At 33.2% G+C, this 23972-nt stretch overlaps 2 protein-coding genes across 2 annotated transcripts in view; one reads left to right on the forward strand and one right to left on the reverse strand.

Moving 5' to 3' along the window:
* The first annotated feature begins 14145 nt into the window (after positions 1 to 14145).
* Positions 14146 to 15800, forward strand: LOC111414335 (serine protease 1-like). Its single transcript, XM_071194848.1, has 6 exons — positions 14146 to 14266; positions 14324 to 14543; positions 14605 to 14822; positions 14872 to 15098; positions 15150 to 15444; positions 15495 to 15800. Exons 1-6 carry the CDS (start codon positions 14215 to 14217, stop codon positions 15644 to 15646), a joined length of 1164 nt encoding a protein of 387 aa, XP_071050949.1. The 5' UTR covers positions 14146 to 14214; the 3' UTR covers positions 15647 to 15800.
* Positions 15801 to 20312: 4512 nt separating this feature from the next.
* LOC111414330 (phosphatidylinositol-4-phosphate 3-kinase catalytic subunit Pi3K68D) overlaps positions 20313 to 23972 on the reverse strand; it is a 38920-nt gene continuing 35260 nt past the window's right edge. Inside the window, exons 21-23 of the mRNA XM_071195132.1 lie at positions 23676 to 23869; positions 23379 to 23620; positions 20313 to 23323 (exon numbers count right to left, since the gene is read on the reverse strand). Coding sequence (XP_071051233.1) covers positions 23147 to 23323; positions 23379 to 23620; positions 23676 to 23869 — 613 coding nt within the window. The 3' untranslated portion in view covers positions 20313 to 23146. The remainder of the gene's footprint in view (positions 23324 to 23378; positions 23621 to 23675; positions 23870 to 23972) is intronic.

Raw genomic sequence — 23972 nt, forward strand, 5'->3', positions numbered from 1 at the left:
AATAAATTTTTGAAATGATCGACAATTTTTCAAGTTTTGCAATTTTCGCCGATTAAGTTTTAAAAATTCATATAAAATCCAGTTCTTGGTAAACATTAACAGCTATGCCCCAAAAAAATACCTAATCGGAAACTATATTTCTGTAAACCGCATTCACGGTGCGATGTTCGTTGAAACTAAAGCCAAATCGCTAATTAACTTCAAAGATTGGACAATGATCCAAGAATTGGGAAATATTGTGAACAGGGGTGTCAGAGGCGGTGGTTATGGGCGATCCTGCGTTACAAATTGGAAAAGCTAATCCTCCCAGAATAAATTCTCCTCTAAACAACGCCCTCCATTTTACTATTGTTGGTTTATATACATCCTTTTAGTAAGATAGAAGAAACAATATTTAACATGGCTGCACGGTACGACAATTGTCTAATAATCGGTGACTTTAACCCAAACCCAGCCAAAAACAGACACATCAACCAATTTGTGACTATGTCAAATTTTGTGCGCATCGCAACACCTCCGACGTTTGTCATGGCAAATAATCCCAACTCCAAGCCTGATTTAATCTTCTGCACAAACAACATAAGACCGCTCATCACGTCTGTTAATGTCATTCCTGATCTGTGCTCTGACCATCTGGGTCTTGTGATCTCCATTAATACAACCACTCGAATACCTAAAGTAGCTCCTACTCTGATCAAAAACTATAAACTTTGTAATATGGAAAGAGTGAACACAGGAATAAAAGAATATGTGAGATCTAACCCTGTCATTACACCCGAGTCTATCGCAACCTTTAATAAACTCTTGCTTAATTTGGTGGATGAAGCGAGCCCTGCCAACATCAAGAAACATTACAATTTTCCTCTGCCACCATTTATTCTCCGTTTGATTAAGGAAAAGAGACGACTCTACCGCGGTTTTAGATAATATGAGGAGCCTGCTCTGAAAAGAATGTTCAACGAGCTTAATAAAAATATCCAAAAACTAGTGCAGCAATTCAGAAGCGAAAAATACATGGAGACCTGTGACAAAATCAACAGAAGCAAGGGTAAAAACTACTGGCAAGAAGTCCGCAAACTTTCGAGGTACCGAAAGTCCCCAGAAACCCAGGAGCTTATTGACCCTACGGATGGCTGCTCACACTCTAGCCCGGAAAAAATCGTAGACATCCACGCTGAATACCTTAAGAGGGTGTTTTCCTTAAGACACTGTAGACAATTGGTACCAACACGCCTTTCTCAATTCGTCCGAATTGATGCTCTCATGCAGGAAGAAGAATATTTCACACTACTTAACAGAGGAACCAACACAGCCCCTGGATACGACAACATCTCAAGGGAAATCTTAAGGAAGCTGGATCTTGATATCCACGCCTACATAAGAAAAATTTACAACTATTGCCTTACCACCCAGCATTTCCCACAAGATTGGAAGACCTCTATTATCATATGTATCCCCAAGAAAGATTCTTCTCTATCCGACCCTGCGAACTACCGTCCTATCTCATTGCTACCCGTAATGGGGAAGCTTTTCGAGGTACACTTGAAGAACAAGCTGCTCGATGTTGTTGCAAGGAGAATTCCGTCATACCAATTTGGATTCCAACAAGGTAGATCTACATCTCATCCCTTGGCAGTGCTTGTCTCAAACTTCCAAGTCGCACGTTTCCAAAAACAACGGTCCGCCGCAGTCTTCCTGGATGTTCGGAAGGCATTCGACTCCGTATGGCACAGCTCATTGGTTAAAGTGAGAAACTACTACTCTCACAGTTTCACCGCTCAACAAGGTCTCCCTAAAGGCTCTCCTATCTCGCCAGCACTGTACAACGTCTACTGCCATGACATCTACAACGACAACCCAGACGTCTTTGATCCGATGTCTTACGCCCTACTTTATGCCGATGATACTACTCTCGTCGCACATGATGTAGACATTCCATCATCAATCCTAAGGCTGCAGACGCTCATTCAAAACATAGAGGAATGGTACCGAAAATGGCGTATCCTGATAAATCCTTCCAAAACCCAATTCTTCATCCCCTTCAATCTTCTCCTATCACAGCATCACCAACTTGCAACTACCTAGGCATTACCTTGGATAGAACCCTTAAATTCTGTGCCCACGCCATCAAAGTAAAAATGAAAGTCAAAAACCGCGCCACACACTTCCGCTCACTCTCATATAGAGGCCGAGGGATATCCACCAAATGCGCTACTCACATATACACCTCAATATGCCGACCTATTATCGAATATGCCTCATTAATCATGACTGAAGCGCCAAGAGGATCACAGTACCATCTGGAAGTAGCAGAGAGAGCAGCCCTGAGAATTATCACCCGCATTAGACACCCTCACAACCCGCTATTCAACCCTTCCAACGAACTCCTTTACGACCTTACAAAGATTCTTCCTATAAACTCCCGTCTACAATCCTTAGCCCTTAAAGCAACTATGAACTTCCCCAAAAACGCCTTAAAAAATCTCATCATCATTCCCCTTTCCCTTACCCGCTGTCCCATAACACGGCTTACACTTCTTAAAAAAATAAGGCACAACTGAGAAGACCCAAGTACAACCAAACCGAATTCAAAATCACGGGCAGGAAGACTGAGGTCTATAGCCCTTTTGGACTCTTTTTTTATATTTATTTTATATATGTATTTCTTTTCGTATTTCTTATTGTTATAATTTTTATATAAGTCCAAATAAATATTGTTTTCTTCTTGTTTTCTTCTTCCAGTTCTTGGAATATGAGTTTGAAAATTTCTCAAAGTGTTAATAAAAGTGACCTCTTTCTAATGAACCAACCCGTTTTGAAAAATAACTTTTAGTTTTTGAGAAGACAATATTTGAAGTTTTGATAAAATTTTGTTGCAATTTTCATCGATAATTTTCAAAATTTGCTATAAAATTAATTTCTTGAAGGATCCTTGTGGAAATATCACAACAAACAGTACTATTTCTAGAAACGTATGAACAATATCCTTGTTTGTGGATTCAGAAAATTCCACAATATAAGGATCGACAAGCACGAAATGAAGCTGTCAGAAGGATAGTTAAAATTATGAAGAAAACTGTTCCTAATTTTGACGAACCCTCTCCAAAAGCAAAAAAAAATGTGCTTTTTGGGAAACGATACATATATTGTAATGATGTAAAAGAATCTCGAGAGGCCAAAAATGTTAAAGTCGCTTGCATATATTGTTTTTGTATTTTAGAGGATACTTGCCTCAACAAAAACATGAAGCTCTCTTCCGTCATTCTTAAATGATTAAAAAATGCTTAATGATCTCCATGGCATAATTCTCTAATTAAAGTACTAGGCGCACCTAGGTTATTTCTACGTGCAATCCACGATCTAACCTAGCAACTATGTTTTAAAATTCGTATAAAATAAATTTCTTGGAATATGAGCATGAAAATTTCCCAAAGTGTTAATAAAAGTGTCCTCTTTCCAATGAACCAACCCGTTTTGAAAAATAACTTTTAGTTTTTGAGAAAACAATATTTGAAGAATTTTCTGATCTTGTTTTTTAATTTTTAACATAATTTTAACGCGTAAGTTTATCGTAACATTTTCTTGTAAATTTAATAGTGATGGGCATAATCGAGATATATGAATAATCGATTATTTGATTATTAATCGATTATTTTATAAGCAGGATATCTTTGAAAAAGTTCACTGTATTGTAACAGATAACGCTTCAAATATGAGAAACGCTATCACTGTTCATCTCAATAAGACTCACCAACCCTGCATAGCACATACGTTGAACCTATGTACCATGGACACCCTCAAACATGCAGATCTACAGCAATTGCTCGAGAAATGCAAAAATATTGTGGGACACTTTAAAAGAAGCACTGTAGCATCTGGTGAACTGGCCGAAATGCAGGATCAAATGAAACTTCCTCTGCTAAAAGTGAAACAGGACGTTTCAACAAGATGGAATTCTTGCTTGGCGATGATGCAAAGATTAGAGGAATTAAAAGTTCCGTTGTCAGCAGCAATGTCCAATCTTCCCGGATCACCTTCACTTTTGTCATCGGAAGACTGGGCACTAATTAAAGACTGCATATGTATTTTAAAACCTATTGAAGCTATGACTTCCGAGTTGTCGGGAGAAAAATATATAACGTTGTCCATTATCATTAAAGTTCCTTAATTCGTGGTGTCCAACACGCTGTTGAGAATGCATAACCAATAACTTCCACGGGATAGATATCGCAAACTAATTTTCATGATATCCTATTGAGGAGATTGGGTTATGTTGAGTCTTCAAAAATCTGTGCAAAAGTTTTTTTTTGTTTGTTATTGCAATAGTTCGATAATAGAGTATATTTGAATATAAATTTTAGATTCCAGCGAGAACCAAGCTAGTTTACTTTGGGAGCATTTTGATATAAAGGCTAAGCAGGAATTCAGCGCGTCCACACCTACACATTCTGCCGAAGCACAAATAAAGCAGTACCTAGACCTACCATTGATAGATAAGAAGCTGAATCCTTTAGACTTTTGGGAGTCCAAGAAGGAGATGTTCCCGGAACTATATAAACTTGCAAATAAGTACCTCTGCGTGCCAGCAACATCAGTGCCATCTGAGAGGGTATTCTCAAAAGCAGGCGAGTTAACAAAGGACAGAAGGAGTAGGTTAAGCAGCAATATGATCAACGAAATCATGTTTTTAAATAGTAATATATTATAGTGCAATAAATATTTTCTTTGAAATATGTATTTTGACTGACCATCCTCCATATTATCATGGAGAATCAAATAATCATTCTTTTTTTACTTCATATTAAACAACTAGTAATGAATACAAACATAAAACGTGGATTCTACTAAATGAGACATTCAGAGAAGTCGGTAAATTCCCAAAACAGCCTTGAAGTAGTATGTCAGTCAATATTTTATATGTATAGAAGTTTGTTTTAACTTTCAACATCGAATGAAAAAATAATCGAATGGAAAAATAATCGATTATTTTATTCGATTATGTCATTCGATTATTTTATTATCTCGAATGATCGTATATAATCGGTTAATCGATTATGGTCATTCGATTATGCCCATCACTAAAATTTAACAATGCTGGGAGAAATTCAAAAGTGGAAAATTTTAACATCCGAAATTATTATACCACGCAGTCGCTATTAATTGACGGTAAGTAATTATCTCATGTTTGTGTTTTTGTGAATTAAAACAATTTTTTACTCATGTTTTGTAGCAACTACCTGATGACGGAAACTTTTTCCGAAACCGGTAGTTGAGAACAAATAAATTTCATTCTTCGGAATTTTTAATTTTTTATATTTAACATTACTGACCGAAGTCAACAATGGAGTCCTTTATCAAACAATTTATGAAGTTTCGACAAAATTTTTGATGTTGCAATTTTCATCAATAATTTTCAAAATTCGCTATAAAATTCATTTCTTGAAGGATCCTTGTGGAAATATCGCCAATTATTAATTAAAGTATCCTCTTTTTAAAGTTAAGAGAAAATTCAGAAATGCACTAAAAATTATAACCATAATGGCCGGATAGAAATGCCGGATAACCGGATATCCAGCCGAAGGGGATACCGAATATCCGGTATCCGGCTTTTCGCAAAATCACTATCCGTTCCATCACTATAGTGTACACCATTACAATATACAGGGTGTCTCCGAAATGCGTGTACAACGGAAGACCACAGATTCTTTGGCTCAAAATAAGTCGATTTAAGTTAAGTTATCTATATCCAAAGTTACTTCGTTTCGCCGTTAGAGGACTTCAAAGTTAGCAACAAAAATTCTTTTATTTTTTATAACTCGAAAACGCGTAAATCAATTGAAACCATTTTTCAGAAGTGAGTTCCTAGGTTCAATTAACGTCTCTTTATGGTTTTTGATACAATTTTAGAAACACAGGAATGATGGAAAAGTCATGTGTTCACCGGATATTACTCCATTTTTTTTTGTGGCCAGGCGACAATTACATTATTACAATTTCTGAATAGCCTATTTAGTTCTAAACCGTTTTTGTCTCTTATAAGATTTTGATTACATGAGTGGTTAAGCCAGAAAAAAGGTATTTTCGAATATCTGCAAGCCTTGTTTACGTCTTTGCAGTTACAAAAGTTACCTCATCGTAGTTGGCACTGATTTCAACTAGTCTCAATTTATGTTTAACCTGAATACAATATCATTAATTGATCAAAAGCGTGGGCATTCAATGATCCTCAAAGCATACAGTGTTAGGAAAAAACGTAGCCGTATTTAGTTGATTCCGTACGACAAAGACAAACTTTTAATCAATTCTAAGAAACAAAAGGATATGTATGTGTTATTGTAATGATAAAACATAACTCTAGTATGCTTTGCATTTAACTGTCAGTTAACATGAAAAAAGGGTTCTTGAAATTGTGGCAGAAGATGTAAAGATGTTCTCTAAAGATTTTGTCCATAGAACAATTATACCACCTTCAAAAAGTGTAAGAGCTTTTACCTGTGGATCATGAAATGCGTTTGACTTTCTGCCAACTCATACAAATTGAAAGAATCCACGACGCACATTTTAGTAGAAGGATTTTATTGACAGATGATCACAGCAGTCCATCATTAGCATCAATTCAAAGTCAATGTTTGGGCTGGAATTATTGGCGATAACATCATTGACCGGTAATAATACCAAATCGGTTAAATGGCGAAGTTTATTTAAATTTATTAAGACAGTCGTTGCCGCATTTGTTAGAAAATTTACCTTTATTACTTCGTCGCGAACCAACAATATCCTAGTCGAAGGATTGGAAGGAGAGCTGATGCCCCAATAAAATGGCCAGCAAGATTACCAGACCTTACACCGTGTGGTTATTTTCTCTGGGGGGCATTGAAGTCAAAAGTTTATACCTCTACAATTGATAGTGAAGAGGAATTATGAAGAACATTTTTGTTAGCATTAATAATAATACATTAAATAATCGCGAAACAATGGACAGAGTTGAATTTAACTTTTTACGACGAGCAAATTTATGTTTTTTGAAAAACGGCGATCATTTTGAATAATTTTTGTAAATATTTCCTACTTGTTGTGTTTGTATTTGTTGAGTTTATTGTTACCTTTTGTTTCTTAGAATTGATTAAAAGTTTTTCTTTCTAGTACTGAAACAGCTAAATACGGCTACGTTTTTTTCCTAACAGTGTATGCTTTTCGATCAATGAAGAATCATTGAATTCCCATGCTTTTGATCAATTAAGAATATTGTATTCACGTTAAAGATAAATTGCAATTGAGGTAACTTTTGTAACTACAATGGAGTAAACAAGTCTTGCAAATATTTACAAATACCTTTTTTCTGGCTTAACCACTTATGTAATCAAAATCTTATAAGAGACAAAAGTAAATGGGCTATTCAGAAATTATTATAATGTAAATGTCGTCTGGCCAGAAAAAAAAAATATGGAGTAATATCCGGGAACACATAAATAAATAAATCGTTTATTGTGCAAGAAAAGGAAAAAAAACATAACAAATACTTACAAAAACAGAAAAGAAAATCAAAGTTTACATACTATTCTTGCACAAACGCGAGGAGGCAATTCAGGAACAACTCCTGATCTTTCATCGTCCCCTCGAATAATAATAGATTACAAGAAAATTGAAATTATTAATTCCAGATTTATGCGTTGTAGCCTTATTACGTACTTCTATTAGTAAAAATCAAACACTGAATATACAAAAAAAATAAATTTGGCAAACCGTTAAACTACAAACTAAAATCAAAGTATTGCAGCATAGGAACTTAGACAACCTTTAATATATAAACCTTGATCCGGGAGATCATTGTACGACTTATATATATGTGATACGAAAAGGAACGGCGAAACATAGAAGTTCTGTGGTAAGGAAGATATGTGCAACAACTCCCTCTCGTATTACGACCGCCAACCGTAGAATTAAACCGAATTTTATTGAATAAATACTTAGGTGTTTTTCCTGTTATTAATTTCTTATAAAATATTAGTGTGTGGAGCTGCCTTCTGTTACCCATTGACAACCATCCCGCGTCCGTCAATTTGTGTGTTATATGATCGAATTTATGTATATTGTAGATATACCGTAGGCAGTTATTTTGCACCAACTGAATGCGTTTTGCATCCGAAACACAAATCGCAGGATGATAAACTGGCACCAGGTAGTTGAACTGAGATAAAACAAGAGTCTCGCATAACCTTTTCTTCAAATTAACAGGAAGGTATGATCTGTGAGGATACCGCATACGCAAACTCGAGTACGCGTTTTTTACATACCGACTCACTTGAGCTGCATATCTAAAATCATTTGAAAGAGAAAGGCCTAAACTTTTAGATCCTTCTACAAAAGGAAGCGTGCAACCACCAACAGTAATTGGTAGTAAGTTTTTCAGGTCCGAGCAGATACGCCTATTACCAAACATTACGACCGCAGACTTTCCAGGATTCAGTTTCAATTGATGCATGTTCGAGGTAACCCACAAAGTTTGAAGATCCAAGTTAATTCTCTCTTTCGCCGCATTGTAATCGTCAGCCTTAAAGCTGTAATAAAGTTGAATGTCGTCTGCATACATACGAAATTTATTAAATTTGATAGATTATAAAATAAAGCTGGTGTATAGCGTATATAAAATCGGCGCAAGAATTGACCCCTGTGGGACACCATGCACAACTGGCCTGGCAGTAGACAACAGACTATCTATTTTAACTGTTTGAGAAAGATTAGACAAATAATCATGAATGAGCCGCAGTACGCACGAACCAAGTCCAACAAATCTAAAAATTTTTAACAAAGTGCAATGGTTGACCGTATCAAACGCCCTACTATAGTCTAGCAACGTCATTATAGTAATATCACCCCTGTCAGTGGCCGCCATGATGTCGTCTGTGACAGCCAACATTGCAGTTGTGCAGCTGTATCCCTCCCTGAAGCCAGATTGCGTAGCAGGAAAAACGTCATATAGGTTGGCAAAATGTGTTAGCTGACGCTGAATGACTCTCTCAAACACCTTAGAAAGAAAAGGGAGGATGCTGATGGGTCGAAAATCACCGAAAGAAGAAGGTTCAGATTTTTTTGGAATGGGTTTTACAATAGCATGTTTCCAACATTCTGGCACCGTACCCTCAATTAAACAGGTGTTAATAATATGCGTAACGTATGGAAGCACCGTAGGGCAGCATAATTTTAACATATAAGAACTGATACCATCTAAACCTGCTGAAGAGGACTTAAAGGCATCGATAATATCGCCCGTATATGTGACCAACAACATGGGTTTTGCAAAGGTAGATCCACAGCCACCAACCTACTCAGTTTCACTCAGTACGTATCGAATACATTAGATTGTCGAGAGCAGGTGGATGTGATATACACCGACTTTTCTCGGGCTTTTGATTGCTTGGATCATGATTTGTTGGCCGAAAAGTTGTGGAGATTTGGATGTGATCACTTTCTCACACGACACCTAGTATCGTAGGTATCCAATCGCAGACAATACGTTGAGTTAAGTGGTATGAAGTCAAGACAGATTCATGTTACTGGTGGCGTACCCCAGGGATCTATACTTGGCCCTTTGCTGTTCAACATTTATATAAATGATTTACCTGCGATTTTCAACACGAATTCACTCTTATACGCAGACGACCTGAAACTATTTAGATCTATTAGTTGTGAGCAGCACTGTGAATCACTCCAGTTAGATTTAGATAAACTTTATTCATGGTGTTCTGAGAACAAATTAGCTTTAAATACTCTTAAATGTCAGGTAATGACATACAGTCAAAAACGTAATACCATAGTTTTCGATTATGTGCTTGGAGTGGATCACTTGTTGCGTATCTCAACAGTAAAGGATCTTGGAGTGTGGTTTGATGGCACTTTGTCCTTCAATGAACATATCGACAGAACATCGGTTGGTGCCCTCAGAACGTTAGGGTTTATCACTAGAAATACGTTGGAGTTTACGAATTTAAAAACAATAATAGATCTTTATTCTACGCTGGTACGGAGTAAACTTGAATATTGCTGCATTGTGTGGACCCCATCTTATTTAACGCACATTGCCACCATCGATAAAGTACAGAAGAAGTTCATTAGGTTTATCCACTACCTCGATTCTGGGTATTATCCACCTAGAGGAGAACTAAGCTATATAAATCTGCTACAACGATATGGCCTCCAGAGCCTTGAGGACCGTAGAAGATTGTTGTCTGCGAGGTTTGTGCGCGGTGTGATGTCGGGTGTGCTAGTTGCATCGGAAATACTAGCTCAATTGAATGTGAGGGTGCCGCGGATAAATGCGCGAGTTTATAGTGCCTATATGCCAAATTGTGCTAACACCAATATTGGGCTAAACTCTCCAATAAACAAACTAATGCGTGCAGCAAATTCGGTCGAGTGACAGCTTGTTCTTGATTTTCTTTTTTTGTTTATCTTTTTTGTTTTTTTTTATTGTTTGTCTTATTTCATCTTTTCTTTTAGAATTGATTATTGTTGATTTATATAATATTATCTCTTTATTGGATTGTAATCCGTTGGGATAATAAAGAATATTATTATTATTATAATTATTATTATTATTATTATCACGCACAGTGCCAACCTCAATCGTGGAGAATTCAAAGTTTCTATCAGAAAAAGAAGTATCACTGTACAAATCCAAATTATCTCCCGCAGGTATACTGTCGGTAATACTCGTGACCCCATCAATAAAAAAGTCATTCAGTTCGTCAGCCTTTTTGAGATGATCCGGCATGCCTTCCCCGTAACGCTTCCTTCGCTTCACGTTTAAAGATAACTTCACATGACTTTTCCATTATTCCTGTGTTTCTAAAATTGTATCAAAAACCATAAAGAGACGTGAATTGAACCTAGGAACTCACTTTAGGAACTCACGTTACCATTAACGCGATAAAACAACAGCCGCAGAAACTGCATGTCAATAAACATTTTGTGACTTATTCTTATTTAAGCTAGCTTATTTTCGCAATGGTTCAATTTACATTTGCGGAATACGCCGATATGCATTTATGTTATGGCGAAGCTAGTCGAAATTCGCGTGAAGCTAGACGAATTTACCAGCAGAGATATCCTACGAGGCATATTCCATCTCATCCAACCTTTCAAGAAGTCGACCGTAGGATCAGAGAAACAGGATGCTTTAAGCCGAAAAAATCAGACACTGGCAAACCTCGTACAGTCCGCACGCCAAACACCGAAGATAATATTTTGCAAGCTGTAGATAATAATCCCCACGTCCTGTATCTGTTTGGCAGACCCTTAAAGAACAATTACTTCATCCGTATCACTTACAGAAGATTCATCATCTACGGTTAAAGACGGACTGCCGTCCCCGTATCCAATTTTGCCAATGGCTGATACATGAATGTAATTTAAATCCAGATTTGCTTGGGAAGATTTTGTTTACAGACGAAGCCTGTTTTACGCGTGATGGAGTTTTTAATTTCCACAATATGCATGTTTGGTCTGATGAAAATCCGCACGCAACTCATGTTAGAAACCATCAATTTGGATTTTCGATAAATGTCTGGTCCGGCATTGTGGGTGATTTTTTAGTTGGACCATTTCGTTTACCGAATCGGTTAAATGGTCAAATCTACTTGAACTTTCTGCGTGACAATTTAAACGAGTTACTGGAAGATGTGCCATTAGACGTTATTAGAAACATGTATTTTATGCATGATGGAGCTCCAGCCCACTATTCGCTAAACGTAAGAAACTATTTAAACGAACGATTCAAAAACAGATGGATTGGTCGTGGAGGACCTGTCGCGTGGCCACCAAGATCTCCTGATCTAACGCCAATAGATTTTTTTGTTTGGGGACATTTAAAAGGTATTGTTTATGCCACGGAAGTTTATACAGAAGATGAACTTTGGCAGAGAATAGTAGTGGTTGTCAGCAACTAAGAAATCAAACTGTTTTCAATCGAGTGCGTAATTATCTTCGACAACGAGTGCAACTTTGTTTACAAGAGGAAGGACGACAGTTTGAAAATATTCCGCGATAACGAGTGTGCTAAATGCGTTGCGTGTTGTAATTTTTTTTTTGTAAAAGCCGTATCTCGGAAAATAAATGAGTATTGGACCTATGTGTATTAGGATTTTTTTCTGCATATCGGCGTATTCCGCAAATGTAAATTGAACCATTGCGAAAATAAGCTAGCTTAAATAAGAATAAGTCACAAAATGTTTATTGCCATGCAGTTTCTGCGGCTGTTGTTTTATCGCGTTAATGGTAACGCGATATCGCATTCAAATTTAAAGCTGACAATAAAAATTTTAAAATTCCATATCTCGAAAACCAATGAGTATTGGACCTATGTGTATTAGGATTTTTTTCTTGTTTTTATCTCTACTATCACCTGCCAGCGTGTGTAAAGTTTGTTTATTAACACCCTGTATAATTTTAAGAATTGTAATGTACAGGTGTCCAAATTTCGATGGATTTGCAGGGTATCTCAGTTATTATGAATGTTACAAAGTTGCGGCTTTCGCGAACCTGAGCTACTTTTTTGTGAAACTTACACTGGCGCAAACCAAATTTTCATAACCCTTCGTTTTTGATATACAGGGAGTGTTTGAAATTTACGATTTTCAGACACCTCCTGTATCTCGGCTATCCGGAAACTCAGTAAAAAACTAAAAACGGATTCTAATAGATTTTTTCACGTGGAATCCAATGGTGCAGGTAGAATTTTTCTAGTCATCACGGTTTTTGAGTTATAAACACAACCCAAATACTGAATACTCAACTTCTAAAATACTTAACTCTTTATAACTCACAAACCGTGATGACTAGAAAAATTCTACGTGCACCATTGGATTCTACGTGAAAAAATCTATTAGAACCCGTGTTTCCGTTTTCGGATAGCCGAGATATAGGAGATGTCTGAAAATCGTAAATTTTGAAACACTCCCTGTATATCAAAAACGAAGAGGGCTATGAAAATTTGGTTTGCGCCATTGTAAGTTTCACAAAAAAGTAGGTCAGGTTCGCGAAAGCCGTAACTTTCTATCTTTCATAATAACTGAGATACCCTGCAAACCCATCGAAATTTGGACACCCTGTACACGAGGTGATTTGCAATTTCCTTTGTACCTTTGGGTTACCTGATTAGACACTATCATCAGATGTTGCTGTTCAGGAGCATTCTGTCTTGTAAAGTAGCATTGCGAATTTGTTGCTCCCACATGACTATAACATTAAGTGCGACATCGTCTTATTGCGCAGATTTCACGCGTTCACAACCATTTGAAGAAACAATTGGTATGAAGGATTGTTCGAAAATTGATTATGTAAAAAATGGTTTAACTCCTCATCTTTGACTTGGGCTGCTCGTACGACTTCAGACGAAGAATAATTAGATGAAAGGGATTCAATATTGAATATACATTTTTGAGGCAAAATGGCATTCTTAAAAATTCGAATATGCCAAACGATGTTGAATTCACTGATTTGTGAATATATGCTGTTCTGTATAAGATCCTATCATGCTGCTCTTTATAATGGCCATATATAACTTTGCATGACTTTCTTTCATGATTATACGAGCATTCCATTCAAGATGAGATTAGTGATAACCATCTTTGAAAAAAGAGGGTAGATTCTAAGACGAACTGAGGACAATACGGTTCAATATAGCAGTTGGAATGATTTCTTTCTTTACCAAAATAACGAAGTCCTTCATTTACTATATAGATCCATCACGGTATCTAGGAGACAGCCACATCTCTCGAGGATGAATTGATCTTCTATAATAAAATGAATCCTTAATAAGCTGAAAATAAATTTGAATAAATAAATTATAACAGGAAAAGAAGGAACGGCCAAAATGATTAAAAAAAATTACATTTACATTAATTACATTTCTTTGCATTTAAAACAGCTTGCAATAAATAGGTTGCAAAATGAATGTTTTTAATTTTTTACATTGTATTCATTGAGTAACGATAAAAAACGCAAAGTATAAAAAGAAATTATAACAACTAAAAAATGTGAATAATAAAATCTAACTTGAAAAGATTTTTAATAAAAAAAAAATGATGTCAATGACGAGACCTAATTCTTTGAATACCATTCTTATCATAACTATACGTATACATTATTGTTTTAGTTGGAATGTAGCTAGGAAAACAACGACACACCAACTTTAAAAACGTTTTTTCCACACACAACATGTGGGATTGGCGTTTAGTTTTATTTTTTTTACTAAACTTAGGAGTGATTAGTGAGAAATCCTTCAACTAACTTTTTCCACCAAAAAAAATAACCATGTTATTTTTAGATTCACAAACAAAATGTGGTATTCCCAATGGGACGTTTTTGAAACAGCAAAAGAATTTGGATCAAAAAATTGTTGGAGGAGTTGAAGTTGGGTATTTTAAGTATCCCTGGTATGTTGCTTTAACCAGGGAGGGTGAAATTTATTGTGGAAGTACTTTGATACACGAAAAATACATTGTATCTGCTGCACATTGTTACGAAGATTTTTTTGATCAAGCTTCGTAAGAAATTTATTTGTTTATTTAATAATAAATAAAATTATTTGGTTACTTTAAAAATTAGAGCTGGTAAAATAAAATTAGAAAACGTCCTAAAACCAATTTTTGGTGTTTATAATATTTGCAACACCCACGAGCCAACACAACAACGTAAAAAACTTGCTAAAGTGTGGATTCATGAAAAATACGATAAAAAGGGGGATTATTATGATATATCCCTTTTAAAGTTAAAGAAAAAAGTTGATACTAATAAATTTATGCCATGTTGTCTTCCAACTAAAGGTAAATTAATATAAATTTGAATTTTGATAAAAAGTAATGATTTTTGTAGTTTATAACTCCAACACACGTCCAAAAGAAGGTCTTATAACCGGATTAGGAGATCAAGTATTTAATGACAGAAATATAACTTGTCTAGCTAAAGAAGCAAGGATTTTAATTTATTCTGATGATGTTTGTAAGAAAACATTAACCGATCCCGGTCAAGATCCTTCAAAAACTCCGCTAATTGGAGCTTTTTGCGCTGGGTATTTAGAAGGAAAAGTTGATGCTTGCCAAGTAAATAATAATATTAATATTTGTCTTTTTTATTATTATTTTTATTTATAGGGCGATAGTGGAGGTCCATTAACGATATTAGCACCTGATAGCAAATACATTCTTCTAGGTGTTGTTTCTTTTGGTGAAGGTTGCGCAAAACCGGGTCATCCGGGGGTTTACACGGACGTTTCGCAATATTTAGATTGGATTTATAAAAAAAGTAAGATTCCCCGACCATCAACAACCGAGCCTACGATTCCAACGGAACCAGATGAAACAACCTCCTCAACTAAAACACCAAAACCAACTAAGCCAACAACTTCAGATGGATCTTATAGTCCATCAACTTACACTTTTCCCGACGGTAAGATTTAATTTAACGAAATATTTTTAATGACCTAATTAATTTATTAGTTATTCCAACTCAACCGTATATTCCTGATCAAAATCAAAAACCACCTCAGGTGATAATAATTGTAAATAAGAAGAATAAGAATGGTACAAAAAGTCGACATGATAATAAAAGGAGTAATAAAAAGGAAAAGGAGAAGATTAAAAAGGAATGATTTATGTAAAAAAAAAATAATTCAATACAATTCCATATAGTATAATAAATATAAAATCTATACAGCTATAAAGTATAAAGTTATTATGATTATGTTTTCTTTTGTGTATACGCAGCTTTAAGATAAAAAAAGAATAAAAATGCAACAAAAAAATCGACGAGTTTTAAAAATTCGTATAAAATCCATTTCTTGGAATATGAGTATGCAAATTTCTCAAAGTGTTAATAAAAGTGTCTTCCTTCTTTCCAATAAACCAATCCATTTTGCAAAATAACTTTTAGTTTTTGAGAAAACAATATTTGAAGTTTTGATAAAATTTTCGATGCTGCAATTTTCATCGATAACTTTTAAAATTCGCTATAAAACTAATTTCTTAAAGGATCCTTGTGGAAATATCATCAATTATTAATTAAAGTATCCTCTTTTTAATGCAACAAGCCGTTTTGAAACATCACTTTTAATTCATGAGAAATAAATTTTTGAAATATGTAATCGATAATTTTTTCAAACTTTGTGATTTTCGCCGATTAAGTTTTAAAAATTCGTATAAAATCAATTTCTTGGAATATGAGTATGAACATCTCCCAAAATGTTAATAAAAGTGTCCTCTTTGCAATGAACCAATTCGTTTTGAAAAATAACATTTAGTTTTTGAGAACACAATATTTGAAGTTTAGAGAAAATTTTCGATGTTACAACTTTCATCGATAACTTTGAAAATTCGCTATAAAATTAATTTCTTGAAGGATCTTTGTGGAAATATCACCAATTATTAATTAAAGTAGCCTGTTTTTAATGCAACAAGCCGTTTTGAAAAATCGCTTTTAGTTTTTGAGAAATAAATTTTTGAAATGATCAACAATTTTTTCGAATTTTGCAATTTTTGCCGATTAAGTTTTAAAAATTTGTATAAAATCCATTTTTTGGAATATGAGTATGAAAATTTCCCAAAGTGTTAATAAAAGTGTCCTCTTTCCAATAAATTAACCCGTTTTGAAAAGTAACTTTTAGTTTTTGAGAAAACAATATTTGAAGTTTTGATAAGATTTTCGATGTTGCAATTTTCATCGATAACATTCAAAATTCGCTATAAAATTAATTTCTTGAGAGATCCTTGTGGAAATATCACCAATTATTAATTAAAGTATCCTCTTTTTAATGCAACAAGCCGTTTTGAAAAATCACTTTTAGTTCTTGACAAATAAATTTTTGAAATGATCGACAATTTTTCGAGTTTTGCAATTTTCGCCGATTACGTTTTCAAAATTCGTATAAAATCAAGTTCTTGGAATATGAGTATGAAAATTTTCCAAACTGTTAATAAAAGTGTCCTCTTTTCAATGAACCAACCCGTTTTGAAAAATAACTTTTAGTTTTTAAGAAAACAATATTTAAAGTTTTGGTCAAATTTTCGATGTTGTAATTTTCATCGATAACTTCCAAAATTCGCTATAAAATTAATTTCTTGAAGAATCCTTGTGGAAATATCACCAATTATTAATTAAAGTATCCTCTTTTTAATGCAACAAGCCATTTTGAAAAATCACTTTTGGTTCTTGAAAAATAAATTTTTGAAATAATCGACAATTTTTTGAATTTTACAATTTACGCCGATTAAATTTAAAAAATTCGTATAAAATCCATTTCTTGGAATTGACTGTGCAAGTTCCCAAAGTGTTAATAAAAGTATCCTCTTTCCAATGAACCAACCCGTTTTGAAAAATAACTTTTAGTTTTTGAGAAATCAACAACTGAGCCTACGATTCCAACGGAACCAGATGAAACAACCTCCTCAACTAAACCAACAACTTCATATGGATCTTATAGTCCATCAACTTACACTTTTCCCGATGGTAAGATTTAATTTAACGAAATATTTTTAAAAGCCTAATTAATTTATTAGTTATTCCAACTCAACCGTATATTCCTGATCAAAAACCACCTCACGGTATTATAATTGTAAATACGAATAAGAATGGTACAAAAGTCGCCATAATAATAAAAGGTGCAATAAAAAGGAAAAGGAGAAGATTAAAAAGAAATGATTGATGTTTTTTTTTATAAAGCGACGTCCATATAGTATAATAAATATAAAATGTATACAACTATTAAAGTATAAAGCTTTAAAATAAAGAAGGAATAAAAATGCAACAAAAAAGTAGAAAAGGCGTGGATTTTTTTTCGAAATCTATGATTATTTCGGAATGTAAATGTTTAATTGTTTTTTTTTTCGTGGACACAACCTCATTTTTCAGCTTTAATAAAAAAATTACTCCAACTGATTTTATTATGGCAATGTTAAGAAAGTTAAAGAGAATTTTGTTCTTAAACATTGTACAGGATCTAATAATTTGGGGACTTAGGTGTTTAAAATTTCGTTCATATTTATTTTTTCAGTGTTTTTTGTATAGTTTCGAGTAAGGGTCAGTTCAATTAATTTCTAATTTGTATTTTCTATTTATTTCTTCTGGATTGTTCATGATGTGTTAATTTTTTTATTTCAATTTTGTTTAATGTTTTAATTATATAATTGTACACGTTTCACGTTTATTTTAATATTTTTGAACGTATTCGTTTCTTCCGCTTTTTTTAATGCAACTTGTTTATATAAATACCTTGTCATTTTTGTAATAAACCTCTTTGTCGTTCAGACGAGTGTTTTCATTTTGGGCCTTTACTTAAAATTAATTCAAAATTCTATTGTGCTACGAAACATTAGGAAGACCGCTTATAAATGGTAGTTACATGAATAATCTTTTGAGTCTAACACGATCTCAATTACATTCTTCTAGTTATTAATATGTAGTAATTAATTGGTAAGAAAGCTACAAAAGGTTCAAACCATCTCATCGGAATTTTACGAAGTTATTTGAAAAACTTTACATCTATTTGTATATAATTCTGATAACTTAGGACATATACCCTTAAAACCTTAACTTTTCCTCATGTTATATCTCTAAACAGGCATTGATATCAACCCCAAAACATACAGTGTGTTAATTAATTATCGTACCCGACGTCATCATTGCAAGTATGCAACCAAATACGCAAATCGCGTATTTCAATACCTATACTGTGATATTGGTTGCATACTTGCAATGATGATGTGGGGTACGATAATTAATTAACACACTGTACTTCATTAACTATTAATGTATACATTTCAGTCAGTGATGTCTCACTCAAGATAGAATAGTAAGAGAAATTTTGATAAAAATTACGTTGGAGTAATTTTTTTCTATAATTATATAATTAATTTTAGAATTGTTCTATGAATAACCTCGAAAAATTCTTGCCTTGAAGTTTTTTTTTTTTAAACACTTAATTTTTGTTTGCCAACACAACAATTGATCCATTTGTGCCTAATACTGACGCATTTAATAAATGGACTATAAATGGATCTTGTAGTCCATCAACTTACACTTTTCCCGATGGTAAGATTTAATTTAACGAAATACTTTTAGGGCCGGTTGTACAATATACCAATAAATCTACCTGATATCTATCCGGCCGATAAACTTATCAAGACCTTATCTAGTGATTTATGCCGTAGATTAGTCACGCTAACGTCTTTCTTTGAAGTTTGAATTGTGATTTTGAGAATAATTCATGCTTAAAAAAATTTTCACGACAGGCTACTGACACATCGTACATATACGGTTAACGTTTAATGTTATAGGCAGAGTCCGGACAGTTTAGGAAAATTATCCTAAAACGCCTCCCACTCCAGTCTCAATATTCAATCGAAGCGTGCGAAGCTGTCGGATACGTCATACCTTATGTCACAAAATAAATTATAATTTATAATTAATTTATTAATAATAAATTTAATAAAACCAAAAATGAATAATTCAGTGCGTATTTTCTTTATTAATTCATTAATTAATGTTGCACTGCAAGTTCTTCGCTAAGGTACGCTCTTCGAAATTCAATTTTGAAGAGTAACTTAAAAGGTGTCAAAAGTGACAACAACGTACTTACGTCGTTGTCATGGAATTCGTTTGTGTAGAGGGGCGCACTTTTCCTAAACTGTCCGGGCTCTGGTTATAGGTTAACCCAGAGACAAGGGTTAACCTATGCAGTAACCATACAAAGTTTTTATATAAAAACCTTGGTAACCATAAATATTTGGCGGATAATCAGTGTCTTATCGGCACAGCTGAGTACCCGATAAGTTATCCTGCCGGTAATCTCACTGACAAAAATATTCGTACATTGTAATACAGTACAAACTAACTTATCTGCCAGATAACGCTGTCGGGAAGTTTATCGGTATATTGTACAACCGGCCCTTTTAATGACCTAATAATTTTATTAGTTATTTCAACTCAACCGTATATTCCTAATCAAAATCAAAAACCACCTCACGTGATAATAATTGTAAATAAGAAGAATAAGAATGGTACAAAAAGTCGCCATGATAGTAAAAGGAGTAATAAAAAGGAAAAGGAAAAAAGTTAACCCTTTCAGTCACGACTTTTTATTTGTCGTGATAAAATTATGAAATTTGGTACACATATTACTTATTTTTTTTCTTAATTTTTGATTTTTTTTTAAATTTCGATAAAATTAAGAAAAAATCGAAAAGCGGTGTACACTACAGTGGACTGTTAAGCGAAAGGGTTAAAAAGGAATGATTGATGTTTTAAAAAAAAAAACGACTCAATACAATTCCATATAGTATAATAAATATAAAATCTATACAGCTATTAAAGTATAAAGTTATTATGATTATGTTTTACTTTTGTGTATACGCAGCTTTAAAATAAAGAAAGAATCAAAATGCAACAAAAAAGTAGAAAATGCGTGGATTTTTTTTCGAAATCTATGATTATTTCGGAATGTAAATTTTTAATTGTTTTTCTTTTTCGTGGACACAACCTCATTTTTCAGCTTTAATAAAAAAATTACTCCAACTGATTTTATTATGGCAATGTTAAGAAAGTTAAAGAGAATTTTGTTCTTAAACATGGTACGGGATCTATTAATTTAGGGGCATTTAGGAAGACCTCTTATAAATGGTAGTTACATGAATATTTTAACATGATCTCAATTGCATTCTTCTAATAATTAGTATGTTAGTGGAATCATCAGAATTTTACGAAGTTATTTGAAAAACTTTATATATATATCCTTACAACCTTAACTTTTCCTCATGTTATATCTCTAAACAAGCATTGATATCAACCCCAAAACATACAGTGTGTTAATTAATTATCGTACCCTTGATCGTACCCGACGTCATCATTGCAAATATGCAACCAAATACGCAAATCGCATATTTCAATAGCTATACTGTGATATTGGTTGCATACTTGCAATGATGACGTGGGGTACGATAATTAATTAACACACTGTACTTCATTAACTATTAATGTATACATTTCAGTCAGTGATATCTCACTCAAGATAGAATAGTAAGAGAAATTTTGATAAAAATCACGTTGGAGTAATTTTTTTCTATAATTATACAGGGTGAGTTATTAGTATCCAAAAGTTGTTTGACTCACCACTGTTTATTACGTAAAATTATTTTCACTTATACAGGATGTTCCATTTAAGCGTAACGGAGAGTATGTAGATTTTTTAAGTGGAACACCCTATACATTTTATCATGTTATATAGCATGTTACTAACTCATATCGTTCATAGTTCCTGAGATATTCAATTGTTTTTCCAAAATGTGTCCATTGCAGAATCTTTTTAAAAACGATGTAAAAACGACATTTTTTCCATTTTTGCCTTGAAACTATGTCAAATAATAGTGAAAGCCAGTAGATAAATGATAGTAACCAAAGATATGAAATACGCTATACAGCGTGTTCATAAAGCTTACTTACTTTTGATGTTTTTCAAATGGCTTTTTCATAAGTTTTTTAAATGGAACACTCTGTATATTGTGTGCTGGTTGAATTGTCTATCAAATTACCTTTAATTAATGATAAATATGTCATATCTTACTTTAGTAGTTTTCCTGGTATTTAGAATTTAAAGAATAATGTGTAATAAAATATGCGTTATTGTACTTAATATTATATTCTGTCTATTTTTATCAGTTTTTTTGTTCTTCCTTTTATTAGTTGATTAATATTTTATAATGTAAAATAATTTTGCTGCCATATAACAGATTTTAATGCGACTTGGTACTTCTTTATCAGATTTAAAAAGATGTAAGTAATAAAATACACAATTGTTCTGCCATATAATTTATGACTTTAGAGAAAATAAGATGCACATGTTAAGAGATACCTCAAGATCTTTTATACAACGTATTATGAATGCTTGTAGACGAGAAAATTTGAAGAGCATTTTGAACAACTTCTAAGTATTAATTAAATTAATATACCTACTAGTTGAGCAACATTTAGTAATTGTTTATAGTTTGTTGCTGCGTTTATAATGCGTACTACTGATTTAGAAATGACAAAAAGAATATATTACATTCTATCAGTACAATAATGACATTTTCTAACACATTTTTCTTTAAATTCCAAATATCAGGAAAACTATTAAAGTTAGACATATGACATATTTATCATTAATTAAAGGGCACTTGATGAGCAATTCAACTAGCACACAACATACAGGGTGTTCCATTTAAAAAACCTAAGAAAACGCCATTTGAAAAACATCAAAAGTAACTGAGCTTTTTAAACACCCTGTATATTGTATCTATTGTCTGACGTAGTTTCAAGGCAAAATCAGAAAAAATGTCGTTTTTACATCCTTTTATATAAGATCCTGTAATGGGCACATTTTGGAAGAACAACTGAATATCTCAGGAACTATGAACGCTGTGAAATAGTAACATATACGGTTGTATAAACAAATTTAGTTGTATTCATGATATCATAAAATATACAGGATGTTCCATTTAAATAAATTTATGTACTCTCCGCTAAGCTTAAATGGAACACTCTGTATAAGTGAAAATAATTTTACGTAATTTTGTATAAATTATTTTTTTGTTTTTCAAACGGTTCGCCAGAATACTAATAACTCACCCTGTATAATTAGTTTTAGAATTGTTCTCTGAATGACCTCGAAAAATTCTTACCTTGAGGTTTTTTTTTTACAAAAAAACTTAATTTTTGTTTGCCAATACAACAATTGATCGATTTGTGCCTAATACTGACGCAATTAATAAAATTAATAGTATCTACATAGATTACAATTACTAAAACATGAAAAAAAGCTAATCACAGGCAAGTCTAGACAAAAAACACATATAAAGAAAGAAAAACACCCTGTATAAAGAAGGAAGAGTAACATAACACAAATTAGATCAAATTAATTCAATAATCGACATAGTTAAATTTAATTAACTTATTAATATTATTACTATTATTGGTGTTTCTTTCTGTTGATTAATTAATTAATAAATTCCAAGGTTGAACTAGCACCAAAATAAAAAAGATAAGAAATATTTTCTTGTTGATTTCAGTGAAATTGTTACACAACACAATGGCAGTCCTATTTATCTGGAAAAATATTAAATCATTATCTTACGATATTAACCAACGAATACCATTCAGTTATTTCTTTGCTTAAATCAAAATTGTTCAATTCCAACTCAACACCGCCTAAAAATTCGTTTTCTTGAAGCGGATCATAATTCCAAACTGTTGCTCTTAAAGTTCTTTCCATGATAATATCCAAAGACATTCGATATTCCAGCTAAAAAAAAATTAATTTATTTTTAAATATAATTTAATAATTAACTCGATCAAACCGTTTCCATAAAACTCGGATGGCAATTTCTCCTGACAACTTTCGTTTTTCTTTTGGTGGTTTTTCCTTGATCCGGTTGTAAATAAACTTTCACGTAAGTATTGGGTTCTTGATTATTACCCAATAAAGGTAAACCGCGAGCGTGATGGACCATAACTCGAAAGACACCCCTTTGAAAATGTAACGACAATTTTAATTGGCCTTTTAATCGACCAATTTCACTTTTTTCTTCAATCCGGCGATCTAAATCAATTTAAAAAAATTAATTAATTTAATTAAAAAAAAAAAAATAACTCACCTTTAACTTTTTTACATCGTTGTTCAGACGTTTGATCCCTTAATAACGGATGGAAAAAAGTATAAACCAAATCTGAATGACAAATTTCTTCGGCTGTTTGAAATAGCGAAGCTATAAATTGGGTGATTTCCGCGAATCTCTTCCTGGCGACGTTTTTTATGTTCGATCTCCCCACGTGAAGTCCGGTTGATAGGCTTTAAAATGAACAATAACTTTTCGGTAGTAATTTATATATTTGTTTAAAAAAAGACGGAAGCACTAAAGATTACGTTAGAGATAACAATGTATGTTTTATCT

The sequence above is a fragment of the Onthophagus taurus genome, chromosome 3, assembly GCF_036711975.1.
Source record: "Onthophagus taurus isolate NC chromosome 3, IU_Otau_3.0, whole genome shotgun sequence".
Classification (NCBI taxonomy): domain Eukaryota; kingdom Metazoa; phylum Arthropoda; class Insecta; order Coleoptera; family Scarabaeidae; genus Onthophagus; species Onthophagus taurus.

Coding starts and splice junctions, on each gene's coding strand:
- LOC111414335 (XM_071194848.1), top strand. CDS start 14,215: ATGTGGGATTGGCGTTTAGTTTTATTTTTTTTACTAAACTTAGGAGTG. Junction 14,267..14,323: donor ACTAAACTTAGGAGTGATTA/GTGAGAAATCCT, acceptor TGTTATTTTTAG/ATTCACAAACAAAATGTGGT. Junction 15,099..15,149: donor GAAAAGTTGATGCTTGCCAA/GTAAATAATAAT, acceptor TTTTATTTATAG/GGCGATAGTGGAGGTCCATT.